Source organism: Falco peregrinus, chromosome 3 (genome assembly GCF_023634155.1).
Source record: "Falco peregrinus isolate bFalPer1 chromosome 3, bFalPer1.pri, whole genome shotgun sequence".
In the NCBI taxonomy this organism is placed as follows: domain Eukaryota; kingdom Metazoa; phylum Chordata; class Aves; order Falconiformes; family Falconidae; genus Falco; species Falco peregrinus.
The window spans coordinates 109,454,147-109,471,375 of record NC_073723.1 but is presented as its reverse complement, the minus strand read 5'-3'; the positions used below and the strand labels follow the sequence as shown (position 1 = coordinate 109,471,375).

At 46.6% G+C, this 17,229-nt stretch overlaps 1 protein-coding gene across 2 annotated transcripts; it reads left to right on the top strand.

Moving 5' to 3' along the window:
* The first annotated feature begins 856 nt into the window (after nt 1-856).
* On the top strand, nt 857-16,784 carry LACTBL1 (lactamase beta like 1). 2 transcript variants are annotated; one of them, XM_027787605.2, is made up of 8 exons: nt 857-951; nt 1,434-1,521; nt 4,755-4,896; nt 6,930-7,039; nt 7,382-7,539; nt 9,251-9,498; nt 12,439-12,544; nt 14,366-16,784. In XM_027787605.2, the coding sequence occupies exons 2-8, from the start codon at nt 1,501-1,503 to the stop codon at nt 15,342-15,344; spliced, it is 1,764 nt and encodes a 587-aa protein (XP_027643406.1). In that variant the 5' UTR covers nt 857-951; nt 1,434-1,500; the 3' UTR covers nt 15,345-16,784. The 2 variants fall into 2 exon arrangements, with proteins under 2 accessions (XP_027643406.1, XP_027643405.1); XM_027787604.2 differs by having other exon boundaries at nt 4,752-4,896.
* Nucleotides 16,785-17,229: the final 445 nt, after the last annotated feature.

The window sequence follows — 17,229 nt, the reverse complement described above, 5'->3', positions numbered from 1 at the left end:
TCCTCCTTCCCTGGTGGTGGCTCTCTGGGTCAGAGGGATTCTCCGAGAGAGCAGATCAGGAGGGGCTTTGGTCAAAAAATATGGGAATAACAAATGAATTACTGCAAATCACACCGAGTTGAGGCCAGGAAAACTGATTTTTTTAATGAACTCTGCAAAAATGGAGTGAAAATGAAGGAGAAATGGGATGAAAGTGTGCAATATATAAAAAGCATAAGTTACCTACATGGGCATTTCTTCTCTTTGGCTTTGAGAAGATCACTGCACAGACTGTGAAGGAAAGCCTGGGGACGTTGGTAGCAGGGACAGAAAGAAATAGGAGTTCCCAGCAACAAGGTGCAACAAAACTGTGAGGAGCTTGATCTACTCTAATTAGCAAGGAGGTCATCTGCAGCCCCATTCAGCAAGATTTGGTCACGACTCTGGGACACAGGGACGTGACTGCATAGGCTCCACTTGGAGTATTCCAAGCGCTTGTCAGAGCCTGGGCCACTACTAGAGATACTGAAATGAAGAAAACACCCTTACCTGTGGGCATCTGAAGAAGGCAATAGGATGACAGGACCCCTGAGGTGTATAATCCCCCTGGGTATGGTGCATAACCAGGGCCATGACCATATGATCCCTTTTGAAGAGCATTTATGATGTACTTTACATTACAATGGCCGTTCGTTATTACCATTTCCAGCTCACAGTATGTTAAGGATAACCCCCCTCCCCATTTTCCACTCTGCTGTGTTGGTCGAGCCATGAAATCCCCAGCAATACTGCCTTTTGGCCACATCCCTGGGCAGATGCTGCATTGCTTAGGAGGGGTGAGGCATGGCCGATTAATCTGTGCTCGGAGAAGCTGACTGTTGGGATTAGTGCTTCAGATGCTCTTAACATCTGCAGCACCAGGGCAGTCCCACATTCGTCAGCGCTGGAAGCCGGAGGGTAGCAGCAAGGCTGGTAAGAGCTCTTACGGTGGGGTTTGCCTATTGAATTGCTGCTGCCAGGTAGCAAGACAAGAGGGAAATTTTATGCAAAGAATGGCAGCTGTGCCATTATCTTGGCACTTCCAAAACTGTCACACCATTTTTTGGCTGCCTGTGATTGCCAAGACTGAGGAGAGGACTTGAAGGACCCTGCAGAGCATGCACAATGGAAATGTGTCAGCCCTGAAGGTCTCAAAGCTCCAGTTTGGGAGGGGGGGTGAGGATGGCAGTCACAGAGCTCAGGTCCAGCCCCTTGCAACCAACAGGGTGCTGCCAAACCAGAGGGAAGGTGTTACTGAGGACTTTCCTCATGTGGTTGCTGTGGTCTACCTCCCTGTCCAAAACTAGTCCTCCCCTGTTGGTCTGCTTACCCGAGCTGGGCTTTGTTACTCTGGGCTTCTTTCATTGCTTTGACTCCTTTTTTTCCCTGCAGTAACTTCTTTCTCTTCATCACAGGGTTTTATGAGCCTTTTGTTTGTGGAGGCAGGCAGCACAGGGCATGAGAAGAGACTTCTGAGCAGCCATGGATGGGTTACAGCTCCAGGTAAGGCTCATCTCCTGCAAATCATGACCTCCCACCATCCTTCAGAGTGCCCAGCAGCTAAGGGGAAAGAAAACACCAGCTCCATCTGCATCTAGGGAGCTCGTTAGCTGGGAACGACTCCCTTGTCTATCACTGTGGGGAAACTCCAGGAGGCTGTTCAGGATTAAGCCCAGACAGTGCCTGAGCTCCTGGCTTAAGGTCCCCCACATCTCTCACCTCCCCTTCCCACAAACAGCCCAGCCTGCGCCCCCTCCCCCAAGCCTGCTGAGGGACAGCTAGAGGTACACAGGGACTGCCCACCTCATGAGTTAATCACCTCCTGCTCAGATGTCAGGAGGAGATGAAGGCTGCTATAAATAGATCATGCAGCCCTCTTGGTTTCAGCTGTGATTCACCAGCACAGCAGAGAAGCATTAGGAAGAATTAACATTCAATCTCTCAGGCACTTTACTAAGTGCAAATGCCATTCTACCCCTGTCAATCTCCTTGCCTGGGGGAAGCCATCAGCACTTTCTGGAGGGTCTGAATGGGTCAAATGGACAGGGAAACCCGGAGCAGGGCTGTCAGGGAGCTCAAAACAGCCACTTCAGCCAGGGTGACTGAGCAGCACCTGCTGCATTTAGGAGCGTGGCAAGGTGCTCTGCTCCCCCCTTGCTGGGGCTGAGCTGGGACGGTGTCAGTTTGTTATGGTATGCACACACTGGGGTGCCTGACAACAGCCTCTGGGACCAGATGGTTTCTGGTGATGGTACATGCAGGGAACTGGGGTGGGTTTTTTTCGGTTCTCCCTAACCAGTGCTGAGCTGTGCCTGTGCCTGAGCGGCTCATGAGGTCCATGGCAGTCTGCCCAGATGAGTATGGTGGGGCAAGAGTGTATCTGGATGGTTGATGTGAAACCCCCGTTTCTCCTTTCCCCCCTCCAGTAATTTTTCAAAAATCAGGGGAATAAAGGCAGCATACAGCTATCCTACCCACCAGAAGCTGCTCCTGCACGTGTTTGCATTCATTTGCACGTGCCTGAGACCTTGGTAGCCTCTCTCCCCCTGCCTTGCTGTCTTTATGCTGGTCACTGAGCAGCGTACGTGCGATGGAGAAACCAGCTGAAAGGGAGGTGACACCAGCCAGGTCCTGGAGTGGGAAGCGTGAGGAGGCTGTTTATACAGCTGTTGATACCTATTTTATAGGTATTTACCCATCTGTTTTGACAGCCTCCCAGGTACAGGGAAAGAGTAGTATTTTTTCTGAAAGGTAGCTTAGAGGATAGAGCAGCTACTCAGGGTGATGAATATTCTTCTTTTGCATCTTTGGTGCGTTGTCAATAAAAGAGAGATCCATGTTTCTAGTTTCATGGCATTGCCACAGTTTTATTGCATTGCCACTAGATAATGGGTCAGAGAACAAAAGAGACATTTGGGGCACTCATCACCCACAAGATGTAAAGGGGAGACTGGACTAAAGGATGGGAGTTCGGTGTTGGTATCTTTGGGTCCTCAGTTAGCGGTCTAGGGACTCTGGAGTTCGTGAGATGATGTATATACTAGAAAATCTTTTCCTTTCACCATGCTTTTAGGGACCATCAGGGTTTCTCAGTGAAGCAAGGCAGAAAAATGGTCAAAGGAACTGCCGGCTGGTGGGGGGGTCACCTTATTATGATGGGACTAAATCCAAGAAAGTTACCCCATGACTGCTCCATGGCAAAGAGGGCCCTGTCCCACTCCTTGCTGCAGGAAAACAGCATCTCATTGCAGCTCTAGGCAACAGCCTTCAGCACAAATTGGAGCCTGCCAGCACAGGACTGCTTAAGACGTCTCAATATACTGGCTTCTCCTTGGGTGGGCATGATCTCCTGCCCACTAAGGCCCTGTAAGAGGTTGGCATATCCAAACCAAGCTGGTTCTGGTGTCAAAATGGCATTCCCCTACTTAGGAGCACATCACTTAGGCTGCAATATGGGCTGTCTGTGTGCTCTGGGGGTCAGATCTGGGTGGATCTGCAGGCACCTGTATGGTCTTCAGCCATCCTTGAAGTTGTAATTGTGTTATGGAAGAACCTGAAGTAAGCTGCCTTCAGAAATGTATGCGGGAATGCCTGAACAGGCTAAAAGGCTTCAGAAATAATTGTGATGTATTTCTGTTACTGTACAGAAAGTGAAATTGCAACCTAGAGTTGCAGCAGCTGCAGCCTAGATTACCCAGTTAGATCCTTACAGAGCCACATGCCAGTCTGGAAGGGGCTTTGCAGATGCCCTGGTTGTGAGCGACAAGGCTCAACCGACCTGCAGAAGCTTTGGTAGGAACTACCCTGTATCTCCAAAAAAGAAAAAAAAAAGGGCCATGTGGAAATCTAAAGGGAGTGTTTTATTCTGTCTAGCCTACAAGTGAGTCCAGACAACCTGAAACAGCTTTGGAATGTGGATCATATTGGATGCAAATGGCAGGCCATATGTTTTACAACATTAATTGCCAAACTTTCAAAAGCACCCTATTGACCTTCTACCGTCAGGGAATGAGCACACAGCTCATGCTTAGGCACCTAATCATTTGTCATCTGTTCCTTGTTTTTCTTCAACATTTCTGTGGTAGTATCACCAACCTGGATTGTCTCCAGTGTTGTGAGAGCTGCACAAACCCAAAATATTAGCCCGTTTTCCAAAACATGTAAATGCCAAGTTTGCAGATGGTACATGATATAACAGGAATTACAGGCACAAATAGAAGGCTAAGGACAGTACACGGTGAAAAAATTCATCATTCATCTTTAAAAGCTGGACCTGCTCAGATGATCTGGCTGGTGGCTGCCATGAACAGATGCTGGACTCTGGAAAAAAGGGGTTGGAAATACATCCAGGAATAAGTCGTGATGGTTGAGAAGGGAGGGAATAAGAGCTGTAACAGAGAATCCTGTCAGCCTGGCTGATGAGGTTCACCTGCAGGGAGGGGAAGAGCCTAAAGGAGTGGATGATGTCCTGCACGGTGTCCTTCTGCAAGAACCAACAAGGTAAGGAGAGTAACGTCTTGAAAAACTCATTGAAAGACAAGAAGTCATCTCTGTTTTTTTCCAGTCATTTCCATATGGGCTGGTATGCCCAGATCTGGTGCTGCGATAGTACTGGAATTAGTCCATGCTCCTGCCGTAGCTTGATTCCGTGCTGCCGTGTGCCTCTTTCACCTAGCTGGTATGCACGAGAGGCGGGGTTTCTCTGTCTGATACCATAACTTTCCTGCTTACAGCAGACATCCAGCAGCCGGAGCCTCCTCAAGCTCACCCTCACGGAGATGAAGTGGATTCATGTGTTGGTCATCTTCTTCTTCCTGTTGTCTGTTGCAATGACGGGCTGCTTTCTGTGGCAGTACAGCCTTCCCAAGGTGGAGCCCGGTGAGTAGTCATCTTTAAGCTTGGTGATGGTTTGGCTCAGAAATTTTTAAGACCGTGGATGACTTTCTCCCCATGTGGACATTTTTCCCCAAAGAGCATTTCCCCAGACAGCATACAAATTTGCCTCCTCTTAGCTGGTGTAAGGACAATTAGGAATCACAGAATCTCAGCACGGTGGGGCTGGAAGGCACCTCTGGGATCATGGGATCACCGTGTCCAGCCCCTGCTGGAGCAGGTTCCCCCCGAGCAGGCTGCACAGGATCCATCCAGGCGGGTTTGGATGTCTCCAGAGAAGGAGACCCCACAGCCTCCCTGGGCAGCCTGCCCCCCTGCTCCATCACCCTCAAGGTAAAGAAGTTCTTCCTCATATTCAGAAGGAACTTCTTGTGTTGCAGTTTGTGCCTGTTGCCCCTTGTCCTGGTGCTGGGCACCACTGAGAAGCGCCTGGACTCTGGAAAAAAGGGGTTGGAAGGTCCTCTTGACCCTGGCCCTTAGAATATTTGTAGGCGTTGGTAAGATCCCTTCTCAGTCTCCTTCAGGCTGAACAGCCCCAGGTCTCTCAGCCTTTCCTCACAAGGGAGATGCTCCAGCCCCCTCATCACCTTTGCAGCCTCCGCTGGACCCTCTCCAGTAGTTCCCTGTCCCTCTGGAACTGGGAGCCCAGAACCGGACACAACACTCCCAATGTGGCCTCACCAGGGCAGAGCAGAGGGGGAGGATCCCCTCCCTCGACCTGTTGGCCACGTTCCTCATGTAGAGGAGATGAGCACTGGGCTGATGGAGTACCATGTAACTTGGCTGATGTTCAGAGGAGCTCCGTTACTTCTGGCACTAATCTAGGTTAACTGATACACCAGAAAGACAGATTTATTTTTTAACCTTCTCTATCTTTTCCATTAGCATCCTGTTGTAAAAGTCACTCCAGTTTAGAATGGGGTTGGTTTTTTTTACACCTTACCACATTCTCCAGCTTACGGGTTTGCCTCCTTTCCTACTCCCCTAATCTTAGATCTTTGAATTGGCTCAAGCCTCGGTTCACACTAGAATTCCCTTGTGTTGATTATGGCAAACTCAATGGTTAGGCTCAAGGCACAGTATGTGCAAGGATGAAATATATACAGTAGAACAGGATAAGAGTTTTACGTAGCCCAAAGGTGGCATAAAATCCACGGTGAAGGTGCCAGAGGTACTCCACAGACCAGTATCTTGAAAAGATTTTAGACCCTACATTTTTATCACAGCATATCAGAGGCTGCCTGTAGGCTTCTTGTGTACCCATCCCCATTCATCTCAGATTTTTCACAGTGCCATGTCTCTTCTCATCTGTATTTCTAATGCTTCATGCTCAGTTGGTAAGTGAAAAGATAAATACATGTTTTGTTTACAGCTTACAGAGCAGAGGAGCTGTGTTTATGAACACCTTAGGATCAACTGGGAAAATAGTGCCTCCAAGTAAGAGAGTTCCTATCTCTCACTGAGTTTAATGATCTTTGCTTGCCACAAAAATTTAAGATATGTCTCTGGCATGTGCAGGGTACAGCTAATTCAGAAGACAGATAATATACTAGGTGTACAGCTCATCAGCTGTTGTCACAGCATTAGATTTCAGGTGGCACTCACAGTTTACTTCCATATCCATTTTCCAAGGCTATAAGATGCATGGGACAACTCCATCCTCCTGAACCTGAGCTCAGGCTTTCCCCCAGACACAGGCAGGGCACTTTCATGGTGTCTAAACCCACTGTCAGGTACCCTACAGAGTCTTCTGTACTCCCAATTCCTTACTCTTCCAGGCTGCAAAGCCAGATAAAGCCTATGGCAGCTCCTGCCCATCCCGTGTCCATCCCATGACGGAGCACAGTGCCCTCTTCAAGCCCTGTTTTATGTGGGACAGAAACAAGTCAAGATTGACTCTTTTCCTATGCAGAAGTGTCCTTCAGTGTTGGGCAAGCAAGAGAGCTGACTGCTGGTGTGAGGGTAAAGCTTGTTAATCTATTGAAGGTCACGTACGCTATCTTTGAAATGTTTTCCAGTCCCATCTGTGTTGGAAGTGAGATCAGAAGCTGTGCAGATGTGCCCCCGCTACCCTGAACCTGTACCGCTGGACCACCCCATCCCCATTCTGAAGGACTCATTGGAGAAGGTCCGTGAGGAGATGGGAACAGAGGGAGAGGGAGCTCATGGCTGCTTTTCTGAAGGTGCAAAGGGGAGAATATGTATTTTGCCCCTCAGCATCTCTGGGGAAGGAGATGGGGAAACAAGGAGGTAGAGAACATGTAAACCTAGAAATGGGTAAAGGTCCTTCACTGGATATGCAGATGTGGCTGTTCGACCCTGACTGGAGGGCAGCTGCCCACCAAACCTGCTCTGTCACTGCCCTCCTCAACAGGACAGGGGAGAGAAAATACAACAAGAGGTTGTGAGTCAAGGTAAGGACAGGGGGAGGTTACTATTTGGAAATTCATGTTTTCCCATCATTCTCCAGGTAGATATGATGCTGCGCGAGAAGATTCACAGCTCTGGTATCCCTGCCATGTCTGCCATCGTTATCTACAACGACACTGTGCTCTGGACCGGCAACTTTGGGAAGAAGAATGGTTCAGACCCCTCCTCCGTGGTGCCCAACGAGTACACTATTTACAGGTGAGACAGATGGATGGCACATGGGAGAGCTAGAAAAAGAGCAGATGCACATGTAGCGGTGTGATATCTGGATATAGAGCCGCTGGCACCCGCTGCATCTTCTATGGTCTCAGGTCCACTGCAGAAACGCCTTCTGGGTTACCCTGAAACTTCACGAGATGATGCTTCAGCCAGTCCCTGAATTATCATATGCTCGTGGCTTACCGAGTTGTTTACTTTGGATTTTTTTAAAATACATTTTATATATTTAATTATATATATTATATTATATAACATATATATTATTATATATCGCTTTTAAATATTGTCAACATTTTAAAATGGAATAACAGTGACCACCCTGAAGAACCTGAAAAACATACTGTTCCTTACTAGGGCTGTCTCCATGCTTTGAGGATGCCTAGGGCACAAATCTGAAGATGGAGAGCTAGCACAGATTTTGTGAACAGCCAAGGGACAGTGTCATAAGAAAAAAAAAAAAAATCAGTCTAGCAAAAAATGGGGTTTGGGAAGAGTATCCTCTGAAAACATAAAGTAGACCTGTATGCTTTTTCATTCTCCCAGTGAAGTCAAAGCTGTATTGGTCATTATTTTTTAGATAGCATCAAGATCTTAGTGAGTGTTTAAAAAACAAATAAAAGGAAGTGTTTGCTTCCTTTAAAGATCTATTTTCAGTGATTTATAACTGTGCTACATCTGAAACCTATGGGCTGCACTCTGACTACCAAATGTTGTCCTCAGAACATACAATTAATTTTGGAAATTTTCAGCAGCTGCAATTATGTTTTTTTCCCCGCTGTCTCATGGTAAAATGCCTGCATCGGTGACTTCATGCTATTTCTTCCAGAATCATAGAACCACAGAATTATTTGGGTTGGAAGGGACCTGTGAAGGTCATCTAGTTCCAACCCTCCTGCCACTGGCAGAGAGAGGGGAACATGCCCCTGGGTGGGTTTTAACCACCAACCTTTTGGTCAGCAGCCAAATGCACTAATCAACGGCACCACAGACACTCCCACCCCCCAGCCCAAAATCTATCCCCAGTCAGCATCATTTATGATCGGAGCTACAACAGTATCTGATCATCTTTGAACTTCTGACTTTCATTCTTGATTAACGAAAACATCCTTGGTAAATTACTTTTCTCTAGGCTGTCTTGTGCCAGTCCAAGAATGTCACCTCTGGTGGCACAGTGCAAATGCCCCCAGCTGTCCCTCTGAAGCGTGACTCCATTTCTGAAAAGCAACAAAAAAGACCTGGAATCCCATTCCAGGAGCCCTTTTGTGAATTCTGTTCTGAAGCCACCCAGATATCAGCTCTGACTATGAAATGTAAAACTTTATGGCACTTCAACCTTAAAATTCCAGTAAATTTGGAAAAAACAAATTGCTTGCAACTTGTTATGCTATCTGCTAAGCAATGATTTACGAAATATGTCTTTATGTGATTATTAAGCTCACAGAAGAAGTTCTGTGGCCCAGTGCACTATTGGGGAGATACTAGTGAAGGTTGTGTCGTAGGGGCCAGAGTTAAGGATATTAATTCAAGCTTCTGACCTGCATTTTAGCCATTCCCCTCTGAATTAGCAAAGATGCTGCAAGTGAAGCTACAGGCAGTGGGTCAGTTGGGCAATCTCATGTACTGGCTGTCTTTCCTCTTGATTCATGGGTTTCTTGATTCTTCATTTCTATAAATGTTTGTTCCTTGATAGAATTGCCAGTGTCTCCAAGATCTTCCCCACGATTATGTTGTACAAGATGTGGGAGGAAGGAAAAGTCATGTCTCTTGATGACCCATTGGAACGTTATGCCCAGAACTTTGTTATTAAGAACCCTCTGGGGAGGCTCAAAGAATCCGAACAGAGATACACAGCAGATGGGCTGATTTTTTTGGAAAAAGGCTCAATGCCACTGAAGCCATCACCGGTTACCTTGCGCAGGATGGCCAGCCAGCTCTCAGGTGAGACAGCACCGCTATTTGCTTACCCCTACCCACCACTGTGCCACTGGAAAGGGACCACAGAGAGAAGAGGGCATCTTCCAGGGACAACAAGGATGCTGTTGAGGTTATTTCCCAGTATGGACCCTGCGCCTTCGCACTTCCGAGAGGTCAGGCAGGACCCTTGGAAGCAAGCTGTCAGCAGCTTCGTGAAGTGAGAAAAGGAAACTCTTCTCCAGGCCACTTGCTAGGAAAGGGGTCCAGCTGTGCTGTGGGCTGGGGAACTGTTTTTCCCATGCAAGGTCAATACGTATTTCTTTCAACACGGTAGCATGACCTGAAATCAGGCTCCAATTGCATAAGAGTTTTTTGCACTCCAGCCCAGGGCGCTCTCATTTTTCTGAGATGTAGAGTTGAGGGTCAAAGTGGCACCAAACCTCTTTGCTTTGAACAGATAGACCTTGATTGCTAAGCTAAATTTAGCTGTCAGTGTAGTTCCTGATCTGGGATTCCTGAGCTATTAATAGCTTTGTACTTTCTGGCAGAAGACTATTAATCTGCTGCTACCTTGATAATTGGTTAACTCTTACGTTAAGGTACAAGGCGCTCACAGGACTCAGGAGAACTTTAACCTTTCTTGTAAATAAAGCTGCTAATACTTGACTCAGAGATTCCAGAATTTAACAGCCAAAGAGCCTGTGATGAAATCTCATGTGGCATTTTGATTAAACTCTGTAGCACCTACATTATTCCAGACTAGAATAAATACCTTAAAATTAGGACCTCAGATCCAAAGAGCATGGAGGCAAGCTGCAGTACCTCGGTTCAGGCTACAGCATCACCTGAAGCAAGCCAGTATCAACATAAGAACTCCCCAAAAAGGAATGAGCTCACTGAAATCTGGAAAAAACCAGACAAACAACCTCAAGTGGCAGCAGGAGGCAGACAGATGTGTGTACAACCCTGCCCAGCCCCTCCCCCTGCAGGTAAGGGGTTGCTCTAGCCAGCCTGGTGATGGCCGTAGGGGCACCAGCTCTGCCTGGTCCCTTCTGACTCTCAGAAGCACCTGAAGATGCTCTGGCTGCTCCTTGCAGCTACTTGGGCTCAGCTCAGCTCCCAGCCCTGCTGCTGTTCCCTGCCACCTCCTGAGGTGTGAGGTATGCCCTAGAAACACTTGTAGAAAGCATATGTCAAAAGGATACCCGGTCATAGCATGCTGCCTTGTAACGTGCAGCCACCCCATTGCTTCCAGCCCTGTGCTGGACTTGTCCCCCTGCTTAGCTCCTTTTACATTCCTATGTCTTTTTATTATTATTATTTGAATAATGTGGCCCAAATTTCCCAGACCCCACCAGAAGTGCACACCAACCATCTTGGACCCTGACAATTCAGTAGAAGGAGAAACAGTTTCAAAATCCCAACTGAAAGTCAAATGAATGTTGAGGTCACACGTTACATTTCCTGCCTGTCAAAAACCCAAAAGGAATACGTTCTGCTTAGCATCAAGATCAAAGCCACTGCATGACATGCGGTAAAGTCTTTTTCATCTAAATTCTTCCAGTGGAAACTTATCTATAATATATCCTCGTTATAAACGGGTTTTTTCTACATTGCATATTACAGAAGTAACTCCAAAGATTTTTCTCCTCAACAGTTCACAGGCACGTTGCTAGAGGGAAGCTCTGGCTTGTTAACGCTATGATTTTCAAATATAAATGACAGTCTGAGATGCTATTGTAAATTATTAACAACACGCTTGTCACATCAATTAGCAGCCCATGAGGTATAAATCAATGACTGTGGATTTTCTGCTATGCTCACTCATTCCCCGGTTTATCATTTCTAATGAACCTCAAGAGAGGCACAGCACTGCTGTCATGGTGCCGGTTGAACTCTGCCAGTGGTGCCACGTTTTCTTTGCTGTCATCATGGCTCACTATCTACTGGAAGATGTTCAGCGCATCTGTTATCTGGGCGTTCAGCTGCACAAATAACCACCCACAGACCAGAAGCAGAAAAAAATGCTTCTGTTCCACTCCAAAGCCCAAGGACAGGCCAGCTGAGACAAACAGGTGCTGCTGCTACAAAAGAATAGGGCTTCATCCAGCTTTGCCATGATTAAGCACGTGCTCACCGAGCAGACAACTGCAAGTCGTTTTTCTGCCATGTGCCCTTCCCAATTTCCTCCTAAACTTGACATCAAAGTCAGCTGTAAACTGCAACGAGGACTTCATTCCTGATGTAATCCACGTGCTGGACTTAGTGAGTCATATATCCCCTGCAAAGAACTGTGGCATTTTAAAAAGTCCTGGCCAGATGTTTCCAGGGGGTCCATGCTCAGTGTTGAGGAATTAAAAGTGAAAAGAACTTCAGTTCTTTAAACTTCCAATTCAGTTCTGAAACCCTGAATAAATTTTGCTAAAGCTAACAAACCAACCAACCAAACAAACAAACAAAAAAAGTTAAAAATGCTTTAGGCCAAGCCTGGAATGATTCAGAGAAGTTCAAGCCCTTGTAGCGAGGTGTAAAGAACAAAAACCTGTTTAAAGGGGCTGTTGTTAACACACCTTTGCAGTCAAGGGAACAGTCACACGGAAATACGGACAGGGATTTCCCCCAGCACTCGATATGCCCTTCTCTTCCAAAATACTCTTGGGGATGCAGGGCTTTTGTAATCATTTATCAAGGGTTTGTTTGGGTTTTTTTTACTGAAATGTAGAAACCCAGAGATGGTGCTGGGGTAGGACTTACATTACCCAGATTTAGTGGTCCACAACTTAAATACCATGTCCAGCAGTCTGGTGTGAGATCCTGGCAGCACATTTGCTATGCAAAAGTGCATGCATGCATCATCGTTGTTTCCACCTTGCCATAGAACCTTACCTTTTGCTTATTCTTCACCAGCCTCAAAGCTTCTTGGAATGTGATTTGTCTCAAATTGTTTGTTCCTCTTTTCTGCAGGTCTGCCCAGGAGGCTGCGATCTACCAGCCTGCTGTGGAAGGGCAACACACAAGATGCTCTAGCTCTCCTGAAAGACGATGTCTTGGTTGCTGATCCAGGAACCAGGTCAGGTATACTCGCTCACGAGCTTTTGGTCTGGGTTTGCGTTCTTCACTCATATTAGCCTCACCTGGCTAATAAGGATACACCTGGCTCACAATGGATACAGCCATTCCTACACATTCCTGTATCCATCACAATGGATACAGGATACAGCCATTCCGACGGGGAGTTTCACCATCAGCCCATACACCCATCATAGCCTGGGAAGAGTGACTGACTGTTGGAGGTGCCAGCATTTTTATTTTATTTTATTTTATTTTATTTTATTTTAATGTGTATAGAGCCTGAGTGAGAAGACTAGATGAGGCACATTAAACTGCTATAGTTAGGTCCAATAACCCTTAAGCTGTGAAAGATGCAGATTTTCAAAACTGGAAAGGCATCTTAATTTAATCAGTTTAAATCATCATAGACTTCACTTAAAATCATGCTATGGCTGTAGTCACTTGCATGTCTCTAGATTATCTATAAATTCTATTAATGTTTGTAACAATTTATATAGTCTATTACCTAAGCTGCAAACACTCAAAAAATATGAACAGTATCCAGCAGACAGCAGGCAGGGGAAAGCATTCAAAGTAACTGGGAAAAACTTTCCAAATCTGCACAGTTTTTAGGGAATAGGATTACATTCTGAAATAATTTGGCTAAGATTGCTGAGGCTTCGCCGTGGCTTGAAGCCTGCAAGCTTAGAAAATTCAACGGCTCAGTCATAGCAACATTGCAGTAGTCCCATGTCATGTACGTTACGATAGATACTCCTTAAACGATTTTAAGACTTTAATACCATCATCTTCTTTGGTATTTACATTATGCTCACCATTAAGATGCATAAGGACAGCCACTCAGAGTCTTTCAACCCTTTATTACTTGATACGTTGATCGTTTTAACTCTGTCTCCCTGCTCCTGGATGTACTTCACAGCTAATAGATCTTCTTCCTAAAGGAGATTCCCATTCATTGATACGGCAATTTTAACTTTTTATGGTTTTCCTGGTATGCTGAAATTCAGCTCCATTCAGATATAAAATTTTAGATCTAGAATATATTTATTCTCGAGGTGGAAATATAAATGCTCGTTAAGCTTTTATTCAGCTAGATGGACTGGAAATGGTTGAAGTGGTACCAAATTTATGATGGTATCATAATTATAATTATAAATCCAAATAGGCCTCAGGAAGATAGTGAGATGTGTGGCTTCACGCAATTAAAAAAGTAAAAATAAACCAACAAAACCCGAGGTTGAAAACATGATGAATTTTGAAAATATGTTTGAAAAAAAAGTTGCCCATTCATGTCTTCATGCCATTAAACTTCATTCCAGTATAAATATTAAAATCACTTTATGGGTATTGAAGACTAAAACAGTCAGGTGTCTTTAATAACTCAACATTGCTGGATGCAGCTTTATAGACTTTTAAGTGCTTTTCAAGTGCTTCTACCATCTTAAAGTAGCCGAGGTGCTTAAGTGGTTATACCGTTTTAAATCTCCAAAAAGGCTTACCTGGGATTTTGAGACCTTCAAGGTAAGCAACTGTAACTCTCAACTGCTCTTAAAAGGAATGGATATATGGCTTGGTGATGAATCATAATAAGTCAGAACTTTTCTTTCTTGACTTAACAACAACTCAGGGCCACAACATCTGGTTGTTCTCCATGCCTCCTTCAGCTCTCCTCTCTCTTTAGCGTGTCATCTGAGAATGATGATACAAACCAAGAATTTGTCCCTGGAGTAGAGACACACGGCTGGTGTTTTTGCCCAGCCATACCCACACCGTACCACAGAGGTAAGGCTGATCCAGATATATTCCTCTTCCTTTCCAGATGCCACTACAGCAATCTGGCCTTCTCGCTGATGGCACACGTGCTAGCCGACCATGCGGCTGAGGGGCAATACCAGCGCTGGGTCTCAGAGAACATCCTGGACCGCTTGGGCATGGAGGACACTGGCTTCGATATTACACCCCCGATCCGCTCCCAGATGGCTGTGGGCTTCTACAGCAGCCGGCAGCCAGCCCCTCTCTATGACCTGGGCTGGTACAGGCCTTCTGGCCAGATGTACTCCACAGCTGCCGACCTCGCCAAGCTGGCAATGGTCTTCTTAGGCACCTACCACCGTCGTCTCCTAGAGCCTGACACAGTGAAGACAATGCTGACCCCTCTGTTTAAGTGCTCCACTGAATACTTCGCAAACAAGACCGGCACACCCTGGGAAATTAATGAGCAACTGGGATATGATGTCATTAGGAAGGATGGAGACCTTGACGGTTACTCAGCCACCTTCTCACTCATCCCCAAGCTCTGCCTGAGCTTCATTGTACTGATGGCGGGGCCGAGGCCACAGGGTGGAGATATCGTGACTCAGGCATATGACTATCTGATTCCTGCCATGGAGACAGCGTTCAGAGAGGCAGAGAAAAGCTTGATTCCTCCTCCAAGTCCAGGCCCTTATGTTGGCTACTATACCTACTCCAACCTGACTTTCTATGAGATCAAAGTTGGACCTGGTGGGGTGCTGGTCATGCAGCAGTTTGGGCCTCATGTGGAAGAGCTGATTCCTGAAAAGTACCGGACAATCAAGCTCCACCACCTGGAAGATCGTGTTTTCCAAGTTGTTTTTGATAAGGAGTTCCCTTGTGTCCTGCACCTAGGCTCTGCCTCCATCTCACTGGAGACCCAGAATGGGCAGCTCTTTAACTTTTACCCGTTCGATCGCCAGGGTTTGTCTCCCGGGTTTGATGCACCAGGGCTGAACACATACAACGTGGTGCGTGTGCTCCGTAAACCCGTATTCTATAGCTAAATGTCCCCTCTACTTATCCGACCACTTCTGGGAGGTGGCTCCAAATCTGTGTCTCACCAGACTCTCCTGTCTGTGTGGCTTTATGGATGCCATTTAAAAGGGAAAGACGGTGGCAGACAGCTCTTTTGCCCAACAAATATGTCATATCCCGCTTCTAAAATAATGTTAACGGCACGTGATCCCTGGCAGTGCACAGCCCAGCTAGCAACTGGGGATGCCTGCAGAAAAAAGAGGTGGGAATGTGCTGGCTGGATGGTGACTGCATCCCATAAAAAAAATAGCCAAGCACTTAAGTCTCCAACACTTACACTGTTTGATGACTGTTGTGGTAATTGACTGGCACCTTCAAAGGGCTGAGGATTTTCCATCTCTCTCAGAAAATATCTCTTCTTCAGTCCAAGGGGGTTTCCAGGGCTCTTCAGGAGCCCACCTACCATGAACGAGATTCCTTATTCCGGTTTGCCAAAAGATTATGGGCTAGAGAATGGCACCAGCCTGATGCCAAGCCTTGCCTGTGGTGTCTGGGAAGGAAGGGTCCATGTCTTCCCTGGGTCACAAGAGGGGAGGTGTGAAAACAGCAGAGAGCAACGTGGTTATGTATTTGCTCCGTAGATTTCTGCAAAAGCAGAAAGGATATTGTAGCACTTAAGTATAGAAGTATGAATCTAACTCCTGTGAGCGGGGCCGTATAAAGCCATAGGCTGGTGTATCCCAGCTGGACTCAGGTCTGTGACTATCTCAGTCTCCAGGCAAGTGCGTGAGTGTGGCGTTTAAGTAGTGGGAAACTTTACGTGTATTTAGTATGGGAATCTTTATGTGTGTTTGAGGCAGGGTGTCTGTATGCGTATGTACCCGTTGTGTTTAGGCGTGTGTGAGGGAGGATGCTAAGGGAAAGTGCATTAGCTCCAGGAGCACTGCATTCAGGAGAGGTGTGCCTGCAAGCGATCTGCAAAGCCACAGGTGCATTTTCTACTTCTTTCTTGTGCCCACTCCATGCCAAGGCAGGACAGGCCAGTAACACCAACACCATGTCACTGCGACGGGAACAGTGGCAGGCATGAGCACAAGACAGGGCAAGTACCGCTGATGGAGGAGTCTTGGCTCCTGCAATGCCCCTTCAAGTTGAGGAGAGTGTCGTCATCGCAGCCCTAACCAGAGCCTGAAATAAAAGCATGCAGCGCCAGGGCAAGATAACTCTTAGGTTACAATGAATACCCTAGCTGCAGAGTATGGCAGTGGCTGCACAGCATGTAAATCCTGGGGGATGTAGGAAAGGGTAAACACACCAGCACAGCCAAAGGGCATGTTCTCCCCTACCATGACTGGTATGAGGTTGGATCCTCTTGCAGAGTGATGTCCTGCTGCTGCTTGCCCACACCAAGTCATGGAAGTGGACAGGTCTCAGAGAGGATGAGAAAATAAATCTTCCTGCATCCCTTGTCTCTTGTTGTCTCTCACGGTTCTCACTCTTTGTGCGGTTCTTCAGCTTCAGTGTTGTGTAGAGGGGCCATCGCTGAAGGCGGAGAAAATGATGATCTGCAGACTCTGTTCCCTGCCTTTGTTCAAACAATTTCAGTTCCCTGAGAAACATAAGAAATAACGTAGCCCTTGCCTTACAGGCAGTCATGGATGCTGCTATACTCATTTCCTCTGGACTTTGTAGGTTATTGCATTTCACACCTTGTACCACCTCGTATGTTCAAGTATTTAATCTGGGCTATAGCAACAGCAATAAACTCGATGTGAATTCTTGCTGCTGTCATGTGTGTGCTCATGCCCAGAGGTACGTGTGCAGGCAGATACGTTGCCCTGGGGCTGATTTCCTGCAGAGGTGCCTACACAATGACATAACATGCCTGACACATTTCTGGGCTTTCAGCTCACT

Bases quoted from the DNA above. Each gene is read 5' to 3' on its own strand.
- LACTBL1 (XM_027787604.2), top strand. From the start codon at position 1,501: ATGGATGGGTTACAGCTCCAG. The intron at 1,522-4,751 runs GTAAGGCTCATC...TCCTGCTTACAG, and splicing joins TGGATGGGTTACAGCTCCAG to CAGACATCCAGCAGCCGGAG. The intron at 9,499-12,438 runs GTGAGACAGCAC...TCTTTTCTGCAG, and splicing joins GATGGCCAGCCAGCTCTCAG to GTCTGCCCAGGAGGCTGCGA.